This window comes from Poeciliopsis prolifica, unplaced genomic scaffold (genome assembly GCF_027474105.1).
Source record: "Poeciliopsis prolifica strain line A6 unplaced genomic scaffold, Auburn_PproV2 SCAFFOLD001, whole genome shotgun sequence".
In the NCBI taxonomy this organism is placed as follows: Eukaryota; Metazoa; Chordata; class Actinopteri; order Cyprinodontiformes; family Poeciliidae; genus Poeciliopsis; species Poeciliopsis prolifica.
Genome location: NW_026562376.1, coordinates 2,704,425 through 2,723,411, shown reverse-complemented (window position 1 = coordinate 2,723,411; position 18,987 = coordinate 2,704,425). Strand labels below are relative to the sequence as shown.

Genomic DNA, 18,987 nt, shown 5'->3' with positions numbered 1-18,987 from the left:
GAAAAATAACAGTACAGTTCTAGAAATGTTTTGATTTCAACAATGATGTTATGATATCGTTTAAAATATTTTGTTGCAAAATAAAGTCTTTGTAACACTGTTTTATGAAGTTTATAAAACTGTTAAAAAATGGTAAAAATCTACGGACACATTATATATAAACAAACAAGAGAAAAAATATTTTCCACATAAGATTTCTCATTTCCAAAATATTTGATGATTTACAGTAAAAGGTTTTAGGACAAACTGTTTCCACATATATTATTGCATATTTTCCTGTGATCCGTCTTTGGTCAATGTCCAGATAAGCAGAGACTGTTGAGGCTGTACGTTGTTGACCTCCTGTACAGGAAATGGTTGACATACAAGAGTTCATAACGATCAGAGCCAGAGCTCATAGATAATGTAATCCAAACGTTAGTTATTGTTGCGCCTCTGCTTACTGGAGCAGAGAGCATGTTGCATGTGCTTTTAACCCTTCAGCCACCTCTAAATTAACAATAACTATTTTTAGGTCCCAAAATGCTACATCTCATAAAGCTATAAGAACAATTCCCCTTTTAAAATTTTAATTTGGCAGAGATGTTGTATTTTTTGCTGCTTCTTGGCAAGGACTACCTTGGAATTTTTTTAATTTTTGTATCCTGGTAAAATAAAGGTTAAATAAACAAAATAAATTAAATAACCAAAAGATTATGTTCCATAATGTTCCTCAAAGGTGAAACATACAGAAATGTTTCTATTGCAATGCAGCAAAGAGTCGTGTGTGTGTGTCAGGGGAAATGAAAGTGAGAAACCGCCGCACACACCCACAGAGGAGCTCAGCTTTTTGAGAAATGATGTCAGAGGTCAAAGAGGTCAAAGAAGGAGGTGAGGGTGAGTCGAGGAGTGTGTGTGTGTGTGTGTGTGTGTGTGTGTGTGTGTGTGTGTGTGTGTGTGTGTGTGTGTGTGTGTGTGTGTGTGTGTGTGTGTGTGTGTGTGTGTCAGACAGGAGGGAGGGCCGACCCTCAGCTGTATAAATACTGAACCCAACTGGACCCAGGAGGAGGAAGAGAGGAACAGAGGAGAGAACCTGCGATGGCCGACCCCAGCAGTAAGTGACCACTTCACTATTATTAATTATCACTGTGCATAATTCAGGGGGAGATTGTGTTGTATGTGAAAAAAAAATGGTCTAATTTATGAGTCGATATGTCGGTGTGACCAAACCTATTCCTGCAACAAAGGAAAAAACAGCTTTTCATTCAGAGAGCAAAGATTCGACTGAGTAAGTTGACCTTCAGGTCACCTCGTGTAACTCAGAGCGACCCTGGCTGCAACATGGCTGGGACTTTCTACACTTTTATTTTAGATTTGAATTATTTCAAATGAGAAGAATTTGGGTGCAATAGGTACACTATTAAACAACCCCAGAAAATCCCCAACACTACTGGGATCTGCAGTAGATTAGCACATAAACAACAGCAAGAACAAGCTCTGTGTTTCTTATTATGTAAAATATTCATAATAAAGCATCACTGGTTCAAAAATGCATCTGTGCCCAGCCTATTTATAATGCAGGTTTAAAAACAGCAACTGACTAAAGTGTTTGAGAACTCAAGTACTGATAGAATAAGAGCCCAGCGAGTTTCCTCCGGTCTGTTTTCCAGGCTTTTGGGTAGAAAACAGCTTTGGGGGGAGAAAAGAACAGGAAGTATAATCAGACTGGTTGAAAAGCTGCATTCATTTCTATGCCACACAATCAAACAACTGATCCATTAGAATCCACTCTAGACCAAACCTGTAGCCATCCGACTTTCAACAGGTGTTAACAAGTGATTCTTCACTGCAAAAACACGAAATCTTACCAGGCATTTTGTCTAGTTTGTAGTTCAAATATCTAAGAATGTTTGAAATAGGACAAAACTAATATACAGGTAACTTTTTCAGCAAGAATTATGAGCTTGTTTTAAGTCAATAATCCCTTAATATTGATAAAAAAAAAACTATTTATTCTACTGGGAGATTATTCACTTATAGTCAAATTTTCAACTTTTAAACTGAAAATTTGTTTCAATTTAAAAGTGAAACAATCTGCCAGTGGAAAAAGTACATTATCATCTATATTGAGGATTTATTTACTTTTGCTGAAAAGTAATTATTTTAAGTTTACTAATATATTTACACAACTTAAAGATACTTGGTGAAAAGTTGTGTTTTTGCAGTTTTTATTTTGTCAAAGAAAAAATGCATGTAACTCATCTCTGCTGGTTCTGATCAGCTTTTATCGTGGACGTGGACCTGAGAAGCCATGAGAACAACTTGGCTCACCGCACCAGGGAGATCGATCGGGAGCGCTTGATCGTCCGCAGAGGGCAGCCCTTCTCCATAACCGTGCAGTGCTCTGACTCTCTGCCCCCCAAACACCAGCTGGAGCTCGTCCTGCACCTGGGTGAGCCGACCAATCAGAGAGCTCTTCAGTCACTACACTGCAAAAACACAAAATCTTAACAAGTATTTGTCTTTAAGAAACTAAAGTACAAGCAATATATATCTATGTATAACTAGTGTAGTGTCAGTGTAACTAGAACTTTTTATCAATATTCAAGATTTATTATCCTAAAACAAGCTCCTATCTGATGCTGAAAAGTTCTTTCTATCTTAGTTTTCTCTTATTTCAACTGATATTTGCATTAGAAACTACTTGGCAAGATTTTGTGTTTTTCAGTGTGTTTTAGATGTAGATGAAATGTTTGTCATGCTGTAAGACAGTGGAGCTGAATCTTGCAGGAAAACTGGAGATTGGATATCATAGAAAGACAAAAACAGAAGCTGTTGGATGTTTTCAGGCTGAGAAACAGTGAAGAAACTCGCCCTTAAATTCCAGTGTCAGTAAAAAGACCTCAGGCATCTGAGGTTTCCCAGATGCCTCTTCTGTTTCTTGTCTTACCTGAGCGTCATTTTAGTTCTTGTGGAGCGAGACTGGAAACCCAGCGCCGTTATTTCTGCAAATTTATTCAGATCACCTCAAAGCCTGGCAACAAAGATGGAGTCATTTTTATCTGCGCTCACAGGCTCGGTTTGATCATCACAGCAGCGCGGCTGACAGAGGGCTGATCAGTTGTTTGGTAGGAGTGAGAAAATGCTCATCTTGACCCAATAGACATCAATGTGGCCAAATTTCTTTTTTCTGCACACAATGTTTGTGGGATTCATTGGCTGTCAAAAGAAAAAAAACACAGTTTCTTCACAGATTTATGTTTTCTCATATTCTCTGTAAAGGCGAGAAGCTGCCACATCTTGTTTCTTGATAATAAAAAAAGAATCATCAACATGCACTGACTAAAAACTTTGTGTTTATATAGGTAAAAGAGACGAAGTGGTGATTAAGGTTCAAAAGCAGCAGGGGGCCAGAGACAGCTGGTGGTTTCACCAGCAGGAGACTCAGGGGGAAATATTGCTGACTCTGCAGAGCCCAGCAGACGCCATCATTGGACTGTACCGTCTGGTCGTGCTGTTGATGTCACCGGATGGACGCATCGTGGAGAGAGTTGACGAAATCAGCTTCCATGTGCTGTTTAACCCTTGGTGCAAAGGTAGAGGATGCTTCCTACAGAACTAATTTAAAAGAAACTATATTATTATTTGTCAAACATAAAAATTATGTCATGTAGTTTGTTGGTGGGCAAAAATGCAGCTGGCAGAGGAGCAGAGTAGATTTTGTGGTACTTAATGAACAAATTAACAAAAAATCACGTAGAACACAAGGAGCCAGAGCAGATCAAACACAGAAATCCAAAAAATGATGACAGGAAACAGACGGAAAAATAACGGGAGGAAACAGCAAAGAGTGAGAGGAGCAAACACGTTTAAGCACTCAGAGTCACTGTGGACACAAAATACTCTTGCAAGTATTTTGTCTAGTTTCTAGTGCAAATATCTTGGTACACTTGAAGCAAGACAAAACTAACTTACCAGTAACTTTTCAGCAAGAAATATGAACTGGTTTTAAGTCAATAATTTCTTAATATTGACCAAATGTTCTAGTTCCAGTTAAAATCTCGTTGACTTAAAACAAGCTTATATATTTAGCTGAAAATAAATTTTTAAGTTAGTACACTTGAAGAAAGACAAAACTAATATATTCGCACAAGAAACTACACAAAAATCTAATACTTTATAAGATTTTGTGTTTTTATATAACACAAAGCAGACTCGGTGAAAAAGTATGCTTTTTCTGATTTGCCGTTTCTGCAAACATTAGATGTTTAAACTCTTCTTTGTGCTGCATTAAGACCAGAAAACTTTGTGGCTAATTATGTTTGTCTGTGTATCAGATGATGTTGTGTACCTGCCGGACGAGAGGCTGCTCCAGGAATACATCATGAACGAAGACGGAGTCATATTCATGGATACCTGGGATTACATCAAAAGCATTCCCTGGAGTTACGGGCAGGTACCACGCCCACACACAGCCACAGACATTTATTGTGTGGATCGGTTGAAGAAGTGCTTGTGTCCGACTGTTAGGACAGAGTTTGGCATGTGAGACTTTTCACAGCAGCGTGTCAGCGGCGACTCTGGGGTTTCGGCTGGATTACAAAGTGTGTTTGTTGGACAGAAGAGACTTCTGGACAAGACGTGTTAGAATGTGACCAAACAGGATGACAAACGGACAGGACATGTCCTTTGTTTGCATTATCTGAAAAATAGCAAAGCCAAGATGTTCTAAAAGATATGTCTGTTTGGTCGGCATTTATTAAAACACCAGCAAGTGGATTCTGGATAAGTCGACAACAAAACACTTGTCTTTTCCAGCAGCCATTGTACTGCATATAGTGATAAACAGACTAGGCTGGCCTTCACTCCGGTTGCCAGGTGAGTGGAAGTGCCTGCTGATCTGTGACGTTACAATCTGGAGGTTTTTGAAACGGCTGATTTTACAGACACCAATAAACACTAACTGTAGATTCAACTAAACAAAAGTGATTTCAGGCTTCCAGAGTTCTTCACAGTCTGTACAGGAGCACAGAGGTTGTTTTGACCGTCATGGCAGCGCGGACAGAGTTCATAAGTAGCATGATGTCACATGCAAAGGGTCAATAGAGAGGTCATGATGGTGCATTACCGATTCTTCCTGCACTGCAAAAAAAAAAACCTTTAAGTTAAATCCACTTATTTTATTAGCATCAAGCTAATTGTTTTCATCTCATTTTCCTTCCTAATAATGTTTCTGGACAAGTTTGAGGACTTTGTGATGGACATTTGTTTTGAAGTCCTGGATAATTCTAAGGAGGCTCTGAGCAACTCAAAGACGGACATCGACAGCAGATCTGATCCCATCTACGTCAGCAGGATGGTCACTGCAATGGTGAGGAACTCTTCTTCTTCTCTGAAAAACACATGACGGATTCATGAAGGTTAACGCTGCACTGCAAAAACACTCAATCTTAACAAGTATTTTTCATCTCGAACATGTGAAAGAAGACAAGACTGACTTAAAAAGTAACTTCTCAGAAAGATATAGGAGGTTGTTATAAGTCAACAATTCCTTAAAATTGAGAAAAAATACAAATGATAAGAAAAATAAAATGCCAGTTAAAACAAGACATTTTGGAATATTAGTTCACTCATACTGTAATATGAGAAAAACTATTTTGTAGACTTAAAGCAGTCTTTTCCATCTGTGCAGGTGAATGCTAATGGTGACAGGGGCGTGCTGATTGGGCGCTGGAGGGCACCGTACCTGGATGGAGTCGCACCAAATCGATGGACGGGCAGCGTGCCCATCCTCAGGCAGTGGAGCAAATCCGGCATCAGAGCAGTCAAATACGGCCAGTGCTGGGTGTTTGCAGGTGTCGCATGTACAGGTAACACTGTAAATACAGCCGTTCTACTGAACAGGTCCACAGCAATCTACCACAAATACATTAAAACTATTTAAGTTTTCTACATGTTACTAATGATGTAGTTTCCCAAAACCTCTTAGTGAATGTGAACAGTGACTAAATCCATAGGAAAAACGACAGAAAGAAAGAGTGACAGCCATGTTTCTTTGTAGTTCTTCGCTGTCTGGGGATCCCAACGCGCCTCATAACCAACTTCTGCTCAGCTCATGATGTGGATGGGAATCTCTCCTTGGACTTTGTGGTGGACTTTGAGAGCAGAGAGGAAAAAACAGACAGCAAATGGTAAGATCAAATCCAGACATTCATGCAGCCAACACTTCATAATTTATATTATTTCATTCATGGACATCAGAAGATTTTAGAACAAAATTAGTAGCTAAATTACAAATCGACCATTTGTAATTTGACATTTTGAAAATACAGTTGCTTAATGGGGGACAAGGGTGTAAGAAAATAAATGGACGGACCAACTGCAGTTTTCTGGCCGATCTTTAAAAAGCCTGATAGTCGGTCCTGTCTTACAGCAGAGCAGCTGATTTTCTGACATTTGATGAGTGAGGTAAGGTCAGTGCTTATCTCCCAAAATGAAGGATGTCAGGCACTGCTGCACATAATGCAGTCAAGTTAAGTTTATTACTCCATGTGGTAAAAGGTTTTCTCCCAAGGAAGATCAGCTGATTCTACTGAGTCACTAACGCTGCAGCAGTACTTCCTCCAACATCACTGCATGGTGCAGCAATCCCTCACATTAATCATGCATGAGGCATCAGTGCAAAGATGGTTTCCAAACAATTTCTAGTCACCCAGAGAGAAAATGTCTTTCACAAGAGTATTACGTAAGATTGTTGTCAATCTTTCCATGAGTGGACTTCCAAGCAAATGTTGAGATTATTCGTCTGATAGTTTAAGATATTTTTTCTGTCTTTCTTTTGGTTTTAGGAACTTCCACTGTTGGGTCGAGTCCTGGATGAGGAGAGACGATCTCCCGAAAGGAAACGATGGCTGGCAGGTTTTGGACCCCACACCTCAAGAACTGAGCGATGGTACATTTCTGATTTCTTCTCATTTTCAAAATGTCCTTTCTTCAACTCATGTGATTTTGAAATGTTTGAGTTGAATGGCCTGAGTTGCCAATTCACATATTGTTGCACACTGCAAAAACACAAAATCTTACCAAGTATTTTAGGCCTACTTTCTAGTGCAAATAAATATCTTAGTAAACTTGAAATAACATAACACTAACAGGCAAGTAAGGAGCTTGTTTATAAATCAATAATTATTTAATTTTCATGAAAAAAAATATTTCTACTGGCAGATTATTTCACTTATAATTAGTATTTTTTATTAATATTGAGACCATAAATACCTGGTAAGGATTTGTGTTTTTGCAGTGCAACAGCAGCTTTAAATTAATTAATGATGTTTTTTAGGGGAGTTTTGCTGCGGTCCGTGTCCGGTGGCGGCCATCAAGGAGGGAAACCTGGGAGTGAAGTACGATGCTTCGTTTGTTTTTGCTGAGGTGAACGCTGACATCGTTTACTGGAGGGTCCTACCAGGCGGCCGGAGGCAACAGATCAGCACCGACCAGAGAAACGTGGGGAGGAACATCAGCACCAAAAGCGTTTATGGCGACTTCAGAGAAGATGTCACTCTGCTCTACAAATACCCTGAGGGTCAGAGGCTGAGCAGAAAAAGCATTTTAGAACCTAAAACTAACACAATTATTACAGTTTATCTCAGAACCTCATATTCAGTTTCACAACGAGGCATCAAACTGTTGAGGCTTCTTCTTCCCACTGTGGCGTGTAATTGTTTTCACTGTAGGACTCTGAGTTTCACTGATAGTTTGTTTGTTTGCAGGCTCTGTGGAAGAGAGAGAGGTTTATAAGAAGGCAAAGCGCAGGGCCACCCTGCAGCCCGATGAGAGCATAGAGCCGGCAAAGCTCAGCCTGTCCATCAGACATCCGAACCCCGTGTTTGGAACAGACTTTGATGTGATTGTTGAGGTACACAGTGGCAGGATTCTGTTTGTTTTCTTCTTCTGCAATGTTTTGGTTTGGCTCTAAGTTTGATCAATGTATTCTAGTTCAGCCGGCCCTTTAAGAACATTCATGCACAAAATGAAAACAAGTCTGAAGCCCCTCCTCTAAGTGATGAATGATGTCTGTTCTGTTCTAGGTGAAGAATGAAGGAGGAGATGATGCTCACGTTCATCTGACGGTGCACGCTATGGCTGTCACTTACAACTCTCTCCACCAGGGGGAGTGCCAGAGGCAGGTGAACAACGTGACTGTGTCGGCTCAGAATGGTCAGCAGAACCCTGAAGCAACAATCAGTGATGTGACTGCAGAGTCTGATTGTTTTCTCCTCTCATGCTCTGTGTGTTTAGCTCATAAAGAGGTGCTGCGTTTCCGCTACGACGACTACGCCAAGTGTGTCTCCGACCATCACCTGATCAGGGTGAAAGCTCTGGCTGAAGCTCAGGGGAGCAGTGTGCCCATCATGGCTGTGGCTGACATCCCACTGAGCTTACCTGAGCTCCACATTCAGGTGAGCAAACAACCCAAGGAGCAACACAAAGACCATGTCCCAAACACAAGCATATAATCCGACATTCTTGGTAAAACAAAATAAAAGTAAATTTCTGTGTTTTCTCCAAGGTTCTTGGGAAGGCTTTCGTTTGGGAACAGCTGACAGCTTTTATCTCCTTCACCAATCCTCTGCCAGTCCCTCTGACTGGCGGTGTGTTCACCCTGGAGGGGGCCGGCCTGCTGTCTGACACTCACATCTACGTCGAGTAGGAAGGAATAAATACAGATTCAAACAGAAGCAGAATTAACCTTCACCTCATCTTGCTCATCTTGTTCTCCTTTTGTTTCTTTTTCCAGCGATGTTATTTCTCCAGGCCAGAAGGTGTCGGTGAAAATCGCCTTCACCCCGATGAGAACCGGAGTCAGGAAGCTGCTGGTGGACTTCGACTCCGACAGGCTGAAGGACGTCAAGGGAGTCGTCTCTGTGGTTGTTAGAAAGAAATACAGGAATACCTTTCCTGTTTTGAGTGGAAGGTTTTAGGAAATACGTCTGATATCGGGAGACCTATAAAGACGTTATCACCCAACATTTAGTGCTTACACTTGGTTTTATATTTTCACTTTTTTTCAGTTGAACCCAGGATGCAAATTCATCTGGAATGGGCCATGAAATCCATATTCTCTCTTTGAAACTTCAATATGGCTGATGTGCATTTATTCACAGGGTGTTGCAGTGAAATCTCCTGTAGGACCTTTACATGGTTTTTATCCTCTTATACCAGTGATGTGCCTAGAACTCCATGATATGTACCTGTGAATTATTCATTTAGTGTTTGGATGCAATAAATGTTGAGAAATGTATTGTTACTAGTTTGTGTTGCTAAATTGAGGTAGCAACCTTTAGGAAATCCGGCTGGGTTTGTGCTTTTCTCTCACCATGCATCTTCGGTCCGTCTTATCTGGGTCAGGCAGTCTCTGTCACTCTGCTCCAGTGCTTTTCTTGGCTGCTCAGAAATGTGTCACTTTTTCCAGGCCACTGATGGAGAGATGTCACAGACTTCACAGGACTAAAGGACAGGTTGGACTGATGTTCAGCTTGCTTAAATAAACCCTGCTGCTTCATTAAGAGAAACTATTTGAAATGAAGGAGCCGTCATCTCTGCATCTACTTTAATAGCTGCAGTTGTTCAGCAAACACTGGGGGGCAGCCCTCCACTTTCACTGGTTTCTTAACATTTTAGCTGCTAAGTAACAAAATTTACTCACAAATATGGGCATCATTAACAGAGAACAATCAAATCATGAGGATTTGGGGGTAATATAGCCCTGCTCTTTTGCATTTGCATAAAATAATCTGATTTAAATTAGAAAATCAATTATATTTATGTTTTGTATGCATATGTACATACATGCATGTTACATGCATACCATGTTACATACATGCTATGTATGTTACAAAAACATGGTAACAAATGATAAATAATGATTTTAGTGTTAAAATAATCTGTTAAAGAACAACAAGCCATTTGTTTAGGCTAAAGTATCATTCAGATAAAACAATATTACTTATTAATCTTTTGCCAATAGAAACCTTTAAACTGTAACAAAGATGAACTGGAGATTTCTGACTGAGTTTCTTCAGATCGGGGTTGATTGCCATTTTTACTGAACTTAACCGAACCGACCCGCAACGAGAAACATTAAAGCAAGAATCAACAAAGATCAAAAGACTATCAGACAGTCTAAAAACACTGAGCCACTTTTTGGCAATAAGTTAAAGTCTTTTGATGTCTAGAACATGAGCCCTTTCAAAAAACCTTAATCGTCAGAAAGTGAAGATTGAGGAGTCAAGTACTGCACCATTACCAAGCAACTAGAGCTCCAGCACGTTTGGTCAGCTGGTTTTACTGCTGTATGAACTGTACAGTGGCTGCTGTACTAATGAGGGCTGGTAGGCAGTTTTACAGGATGTTTGTTTATTTACCATAAAGAAACCACATGTTGCATTCTTGTTGGCTGTGCAGGAGGCTCTATTTCTGCTTTTCAAAGATGTATGGTTCTATAGTTGCGCATCTGTTTGCAGCCACTTTCAGGTGCGAGTATAAATGTTGAGTTTGATTGGTCAAATGTGCAATGTCAGCAGAGTTTTACAGCACACTATGTGGGAAATAATCTGACAACCAACATCGGTTGAATGGAACTGGGTTTTTTCTTAACATTTCCAGAAATAAACGTTGAAAGACTGAAGAGATTGTTCAATAATCAGCTACATTCATGAATCAAGACGTGTGTCATGGATTGTTCCTCAGCACTAACTCTGTGATCACGTAACTTTTCTCTCTGTGCTGCACAACAGCACAGGGCAGAAAGAGCAAAAGTATTGAAATTAATTTGTGAATTTGGATTGTGGGATGTGTATCCCGGCCTCATTAGACCTCGGCAGAAGAATCGTGCGTCTGGAGTTGAGCTGCGTTGGCTGATTGGGATCGAAAGCAGGTTGATGAGACGGTAAAAAAAACCTCAACACTTTAGTGTTTGTGTTCTATTGAAGTGGATAAAAGCTTGAAGTTGTATTTGGAGATAATTTGATGTCAAATTTGAAGCTGTTTGTTTTGTCTCGTGTCAGCTCTCCATTATGCTGCAGGCAGCCACAGGTTTCTGGGTGTAACCAAGAGATGGAGCGAAAGATCCCGTGTTGCTGAGAAAGGAGTTGCTATGACAACAAATAAAATGACGAACATGCACAAAGAATAATATCAGTGGGGGATTCGAGTTTGAAGGCAAACTAAACAACGCAGAGCATCTGTCACCAGCAGCCATGTTCTCTGCTCTTGGCAGATTCTGCAGTAAAAGTCCAGGCTGGTTTGTGGCTCAAGCAGCGGCTGCCACCAGCTCAAAGGTTTTATTTACGCTCACACTGCTGAGATCCTGTCAGAATTATCTCTTCTGTTCAAATAAAACCTGCAGAAGGAAATCAGAAGAGAGTTCTGTGAATTTCAGGATAGATGTGATCAAAAGGTGAGTCTCACCAGCAGCACAGAATCTGCAAAGTCTCACCTTAGCAGCAGGCGTTGAAACTTCTGTGAGCAAAATGGACGCTGAAGGCGTGTGTGTGTGTGTGTGTGTGTGTGTGTGTGTGTGTGTGTGTGTGTGTGTGTGGAAATTTTCAGAGTTTTAAAAGTCAAAGATTTTTTACTTTTGAAACTTTGAAATTTCCATGTATTTTTCTAGCATATTTCTGAGATTAATCTCAAAATTTATGAGTTGTTTTTTGTAAATTTTGGGGTTTTGGAGATCAGAATTTTTGTTTTTTCTTGAAAATTTCATTTGTTGGAAATTTACTACTGTTTTTCTATTTACAGTGGCTCTATTATTGTGTCATTTTGTGTTTCCTTGTGATTATTTAGACTCTTTATTTGTATTTTCTGCTCACTTTTGCATTTTTTTATACATAAACACCCCGCATACGGTACTAGCTCTCCCAATTCAATCTGTAAACATAGTATGTTGTTTAAGGCTTTATAAACATCTCTAAAATGAGTGGAGTAGTTTTTCTTTGGGAGTTTTGCTAAATTTGTGTTGATTTAAAAGTTTTGTTTTCTTTAGAGCTTTTGTTGTTTTTTTTAAAGCATTTGGATTGGAGGCTTTTCATTCAAAATCCCACCAATTCAGCTTTCAAAGTCGTAATTTATTACTTTCCATCTCGTTTTTCAAGTGTTTGCACATCTTTTACATTTCTTTCGATAAAGTTTCTTTTGGGGATTTCATGTTGCCCTTTGTTCATAATTATGTTTTGCAATTTTACTTCTTTATATCATTTTTGTGACATTTGCATTAACGTTGGATTCCATCCTGGTCCTTTTTCATACACATTCACTCCATTTTGAAAATAAGAGCAACACGTTTGCTACAGACTCACAGCGATACACATTGCGGTTTAATTGCACAAGTCAGCACTGCATAAAAATTACATTAAACATGGCAGAAACGTTGGTTTATAATTTCAGAAACAGCATCATAGAAATATACATTCGAAAAGTTAACACCCAAAGTTTCTCTGTACTTTCTGCTCATTCAAATCTCATTGAACCTTTTTTCTTTGTCACTAAACGCTTTTCTGAACTTTCATTAAATATTTTCATCTGTTTAAATATTTGTAAAAAAAACAAACATGCATTTGTGATCATCAGCTTTTGCAAACAATAAGGAAATAGTGGCAACATGCAGGATCAACTCAGGCTATAATAATACAGAAATTGTGCAAAAGCAAAGACATTTTCTCCATGTTGAACAGGCTCATCAGTTCCCACATCTACTCTGTGACGTTGCTACAGAGCCACTGTGGCCTCATTCTGCTCACATTTCATCACTTCCAGGAATTAATCCTCAACTCTGAGACAACTGTTGATCTCAACTTCCAAATAAAAACCTCTGTTTGTCGTGGCCGAGGAGATTCTCTTCTGTTTGGACTCAGGCTGCTGCACATGAGCACAAAATCAAACGGCTTCCATCGCTACTTCATATAAAACCTGGAGAGGATTCAAACTGCTCGGCTTCAAGAAAGGATTTAGCACAACGGAGATCCACGGATCACACAGTCCCTGTCACATGACACACTGACATGCAGAATAAATACATAAAAAATACATCCTGTTGTGTCAGGGTAATTTTTACCTCCCGTTTTTGGACACAAACAACATCACTTCTGTTGAACTCACACTTTAAACAGTCTTTAACCAGTAGAAAATATGATGGCATGGATGTTAGATTGTTTTTTTTTCTTACATACACACTTTCATTCTGCACTGTTTGCCTGCAACAAGAACATTTTTAGGATCTGTCAAGCTAATGTACAGCGAGTGGACTCTGGACCTGGGGACGTCTCACTCCGGCGCCGGGTTGATGGGCGGTAGATTTCTCTGTTTGAAATACTGGGTGACCTGCTGAGGGAGCTCAGCCAGGACAGACTTGGCAAGCGTCTCCTTCGGAGCCTAAAAGAAAGAAAAAAACGACAAAATAATGTCGCTAAACATTCGATTCAATGACCTCTACTGGCTAAAGTCAAGACTGCAGACAGAACTGCAAAGCTACCTTCCAAGTATTTTGTCTATAGTTTCTAGTGTAAATATGTTGGTGTGCTTGAGTAAGACAAAACTAATTTGAAAGTAGCTTTTCAGGAAGATTTAGGAGCTTGTTTTAAGTCAATATTCCTTTAATATTGAAGCACAGGTTCTGTTGGCAGACCTTTTCACTTGTAACATGGAAATAATTTCTTGTTCTAAGGGAACTAATACCTCATCATCAATATCAAGAAACTATTTACATACTATAAGCTCCTTTATATTGGTGAAAAGTTACTTTTAAGATAGGTTTGTCTTGTTTTATGTGTACTAATGTATTTGCACAAGAAACTACACAAACATACTTGACAAGATTTTGTGTTTTTACAGTGAATCTGTGCATTAAGATTAAGAGAATTAATCTTTCATTAAGAGAAAGAAAGAGCTAGATTTAAGAAAAACAGAGAGAACTTTAGTCCATTTATGTGCAAATCGGCTAGAGATGTTCTCCAAAACACAAGTTTATCTAAAGCAACAGAAGGAGACTGTACTTAGTAATGATTCATGAGGGATGAATACAAATCCATGTCACATTTTTTACCTTTAAATTGAGCAATCAAGATGGATAAATAATGTTGCTATGTTTGTTAAGGCTTTCTATGAACAGCTTCAGAGCAACTAAACTTCAAGAAATTTATTCAAGTTTCTTCAAGTGTGAACTAAATTTATATCCAACCAGCTGAAAAAAGGATGTGATCTCAAAGTGGGTAAAAACTGTACCAGCATGAGAATAGCAGAGCTTAAAATGTAGAAAAAGAGTAGTAATTCAGCTTTCTATGAAGTGGTTTTTCATTTTAGGATCAAAAACAAAATTATTCTGACTTCTTTCTGAGTATTAATCAAAATCAGGCTCCTGCTGTTTCCTTGATTATAGAACAACCTCCATCTGCGTGTCCACGATCTCACAGCCACAAATGACCTCTTCAGCCCTGCTGCTCTTATTCTATAAATACTTTAGTCTTGAACCTACTGGAGAATTGGAAGGTGCAAAACTCTTGAATATATAATTAAACCAATAATACTTTACTGCCAGCCATGACGGGTTGGGAGATTTATTATCACTTCTACCACGGATGCATCAATACAAAATCATTGTTCCAAAAAGTCTTTCCCCAAAATCTCTCCGTTCCTCATCATCAATCCCTTTTTATACTTCCCGTTCTCCCATTGGTCAGCATCGGGAAGCATGTATTGCTTTGGTTTTACTTGCAGCTCTTACTCTGGGTGAGTATTAGACCTTTTTTAGAGCAATCGTGAACTTGAAACATTTGTTCCATCTCAGATTTGCAAAACAAGTCAATTAACAACAATTGTTGTTCTTATCTATCTAAACAGCTTAGTTCCCAAATCAAATTTCGGTCCAACTTTGTGGGAGAAGAGCTATCAGGTCACCATGTTCGGATCAGGCGTTAGAATATTTTCCGCAAAAACAACTCCATAAAACGTATTTCCGCGCTAACAAACCTAAACGGAAAATCAGGAAAGTTAAAAACTACAAGAAGTAATAACACTAATCCCAGTCTTTCTGATCATGGAAACACCAATTAGACATTATTGGTCGAGTTTATAGTGCAAACATTTTTGTAAACTCAAACTAAGACAAATCTAACCTGCAACTAACTTTTCAGAAAGACATTGGATCTTGTTTCAAGTCAATAATTCCTTAATATTGGCAAAGAAAATAATGTTCTCCATGGAAGAGGGACTCTTTAAATAAAACACTGAGACTCATAAAATAACAGATAAATTGGCCAGATTTCCTTAATTTTGGTTGATCTGCGATCTGCTGATATTTGCATAAGAAACCAATCTTATTGTTATCTGTATTATCAACAAGCCAACTAGCTGCTGCCAACTTGATGACTTTTCAGACAAAAAAATGGGCCAAATTTGACGTAGGCAGGTTGACAAGAAAAATGCAATCTGTGAGCTTCTCCATTTTGATATCAAAACTTGTTTTTATTTAGCCCAGCATGAAAACTGCAATGTCTCAAGAGATCAACCCTGCAAAAAACTATCCTGCACTGATAAACGATTTTAATTAAAGAATTAACATGCAAACCTTCTCAACCTGCCGAAGCAACCAGGGCTTCCTGAGAGCCTCAACAGAGCATTGAAAAGCAAAAGAAGCCCCAACCAAAAGCTGCTCATTCAAATCTTCAATGTAGAAAACATCTCAATGTTTAATACATTGAAGAAATGTATAAATAATATTCTAGTTGTCAGATTTTTAAGTTTTCATTCAACGTGATCCATCATCATAAAATTTGACTGAAAAACAGAAGTTTGTGCATTAAATTTTATAACATAAACTTTTTTAATCACATTATTAAACAAACAAACTTAAATGCAAATGGAAGGCGTAACGTTTTCCCATTGTCACCGCTCCATCATCCACAATAAAACACCAACTCTGCATGTTCTGCGAATGATTAGTCTTAAGTGTGGGAGTAAAGGACCTTTCTTCAGATTCCTTCATTTCCTCTCCGTCTCAGATTAATTCCTGTCCCTTTCCTTTCGCTTCATTTCTGTCTCGCTCTCCCACCAACAGCTGGAATGAAGCCAACAAACATCGTCTGTTCCTCCCACTGCACTGGAAGTTAGTTGACCCACCGACAGCCCACACACACACACACACACACACACACACACACACACACACACACAAACGTACGCAGAAAAACTACAAAAAACCCACTAATGAGTCCTCCAGTGGACATCCTGAAAGGAGGACGCTCCAGTGTCTCAGCTCACCTGCAGCACACACATACAAACCTTCATTAACATAAACGCAGCTCAGAAAGCCATCAGCGCGGCGCACGCCTGCAGCTCCTCTGCCGAGGGCGAGATAACGGAGCAGGAACCCTCAAACAGCAAACTCTCTGAGCTCTGAATGTGCTGTGTGTGTGATAAAATACAAAACGAGAAACAACAGGCTGCTGTTTACAGCGCTTCGTTTAGTAAAGAACAGCTGAAACCAGGACAAAATGAAGCTGCAACACTGAAACATTAGTTGGTGAAAGGGGCATCAAACCCCACTGGAGCTGTTAGGTTTGAGTTTTAATCTAAATGTTTTCTTTAAAAGGTCAGACATACAAAAAAAAAAACTACAACTTCTGACCAGCTTAATGGACCAAGAGTTCCCCGTTCATTTTGATCAAAGTTGTTCCTCAAACCACATCAAATGCAGCAGAGCTAGACTGGTTGCACTGGTTTCACTGCAAAAACAGAAACCTGCTAGAAAAAAAAACTAAAGATCCAACTATGTGGTTTCTTTAAAGCTCAGGTTTTATTAGTTGCTGACTGTTTGGAATAATGAGACTTTTTTAATTATTCACAAAAAATTGTCACAATTTCTCTAAGAACTTTAAACTTTTCAGGGCAGCAGCAACAAACTTTAGTGAGAATAATGTTGTTGTGAGAGGAAGTTTGCATTAATGGCTGTTATTCTGAAAAGCTGCTGCTTCAAGATGTGACTCCTTCAGGGTTTTATAGGTAAAAAGTCAATCAAAGCTCCCATCAGGTGAACATTGTGAGAAGAATCAGAAATTGCTATTCATCAATACTCACATTACGGAAATCCCTGAAGGGGACGAACTGCACGATGTCCCGGACCGCCTCCTCCCCCGTGTTGGACCTCAGAACGCTGGCGTCTCCATCCAAGAACTCCATGGCAGCGAAGTCGGCGTTACCAACACCGATGATGATGATGGACATTGGCAACTTGGAGGCCTGAACGATGGCGTCGCGCGTCTCATCCATGTCACTGATGACACCATCTGTTATGATGAGGAGAGTGAAGTACTGCTGCAGACGGATAACGAAAGACGGAGAGGAGGGAAGACAGATGGGAAAAGGCAGACAACATGGAAGAAATATATCAATCTATATACAAAATCCTAAATTTGTACCTCAATCATCATTCTGTGCAAAAACTGCAGAGCAAATTAGATTCTTGACAGGTTTGGCATGACAGACATGCTGACTTGTATTCTTTTTGCAGATAAAACCTGAAATTAAGATCTTGCAGGGCTAAGAACCATGTAAGGCGATGCAAACTCAACAGGTCATTGCTGTTTTATGTGGCATAAAAACATTCCAGAACTTAAATATTTTATTAATCAAACCACAGAGATTTTTATCTGTTTCCTTCCAAATTACATCAGCCAGTCTCTTTAGTTTTTTGTGAAAATTCACGCAAAATCGACAGGTTACTGCATTTTTTTGTGCATAATTGTGTTTAATGCAAATTTTCCACTCAAGTGGTCAAAAACAATAGGTTTAAGTGATGCTAGCTCTCACCTATAGGTGGCAGTATTTCTAATTGTTACTCCAGCGCTACCTCAGTCTTACTTGATCGAGTAACACAAGCATCACATTAACGTTATATGTAGAGTCAAATATAGCAGAACTCCTTGGAAATATTTTCTAAATTAGTACCAAAAATCTGTAATTTAGATTGAAAAAAAAAATCACAAAAACATTCCTGGAGGAAATTATTAATGTAAGAAGATCAAAGTTTTTGTATTTGTGTTGACTCTTACATAAACATCAACATAATCAGACATCAGCTGGACTTGAGTGGTCTCATGATAAGAACAGACAATGTGAAAACACAAGCTGTCTTTACTTAGAAAAAAGTCACTTCTGCGCGAAATACACACACACGCAAACACACCTAAACACACACACTCTCTCTCTGAAGTCTGTCTCATTAACGTGCTAGCAGCAGCGCTCATTAGAGAATCATTATCGCACAAATACACAGGGTCGTTCACACACCAGGACACGCAGAGACTGCATTGGCCCGCAGCCTGTGTGTGTGTGTGTGTGTGTGTGTGTGTGTGTGTGTGTGTGTGTGTGTGTGTGTGTGTGTGTGGTGTGTGTGTGTTGTGTGTGTGTGTGTGTGTGTGGTGTGTGTGTGTGTTGGTAGTGGGAGCATATATGTGCGAGCTCACACTGTCTGCAGTCGCAGGTTCTCTCATTATCTGAGGAACAGAAAAGGCGAGGCTGAGCAGCAGAACATTTCGTCCGCCTAAAACCAACTCAACACAAGCAGGTCCAAACACAAGTCCAGCAGGACGTCCACACACACACGCACGCACGCACGCACACACACACACACACACACACACACACTGCAGCTGTCCTCACTCACTGTGTGTAACTCATTCTTATGTTTGAACTCACTGTAATATAAAACAAGAAAAGGGTCTCCAATCATTTCCTTACAGAGACAAAAGCGTTCTGGCACACATCACACAGGCGAGTACAATTCTCTCTGCGTCTCTGTTCCCCACAGGGTGACAGGGTGCAATTAGGGACAAAAAGCACCGTGGGAGCATAATGATACCCAGCCACTGCGCTCCTTTCAGATACGTTCAGGAGACATGCTGCTTTATATGTAACCAGAGGGGGGACTTTCTGCCATTTGTTCAAAGCTTATGA

The 18,987-nt window shown here is 39.6% G+C and overlaps 2 protein-coding genes across 2 annotated transcripts in view; one reads left to right on the top strand and one right to left on the bottom strand.

Annotated features, from left to right (window-relative positions):
* The first annotated feature begins 1,046 nt into the window (after positions 1-1,046).
* Positions 1,047-9,280, top strand: tgm2l (transglutaminase 2, like). The gene is made up of 14 exons (XM_055051081.1): positions 1,047-1,093; positions 2,261-2,431; positions 3,345-3,575; positions 4,317-4,435; positions 5,222-5,350; positions 5,672-5,849; positions 6,041-6,170; positions 6,828-6,931; positions 7,319-7,561; positions 7,749-7,894; positions 8,067-8,196; positions 8,278-8,438; positions 8,549-8,685; positions 8,777-9,280. Exons 1-14 carry the CDS (start codon positions 1,078-1,080, stop codon positions 8,958-8,960), a joined length of 2,079 nt encoding a protein of 692 aa, XP_054907056.1. The 5' UTR covers positions 1,047-1,077; the 3' UTR covers positions 8,961-9,280.
* Positions 9,281-11,754: 2,474 nt separating this feature from the next.
* The window catches only part of cpne2 (copine II), a 34,887-nt gene continuing 27,654 nt past the window's right edge, over positions 11,755-18,987 (bottom strand). Inside the window, exons 15-16 of the mRNA XM_055037732.1 lie at positions 17,110-17,346; positions 11,755-13,410 (exon numbers count right to left, since the gene is read on the bottom strand). Of these exons, the coding sequence (XP_054893707.1) occupies positions 13,303-13,410; positions 17,110-17,346 (345 nt within the window). The 3' untranslated portion in view covers positions 11,755-13,302. The remainder of the gene's footprint in view (positions 13,411-17,109; positions 17,347-18,987) is intronic.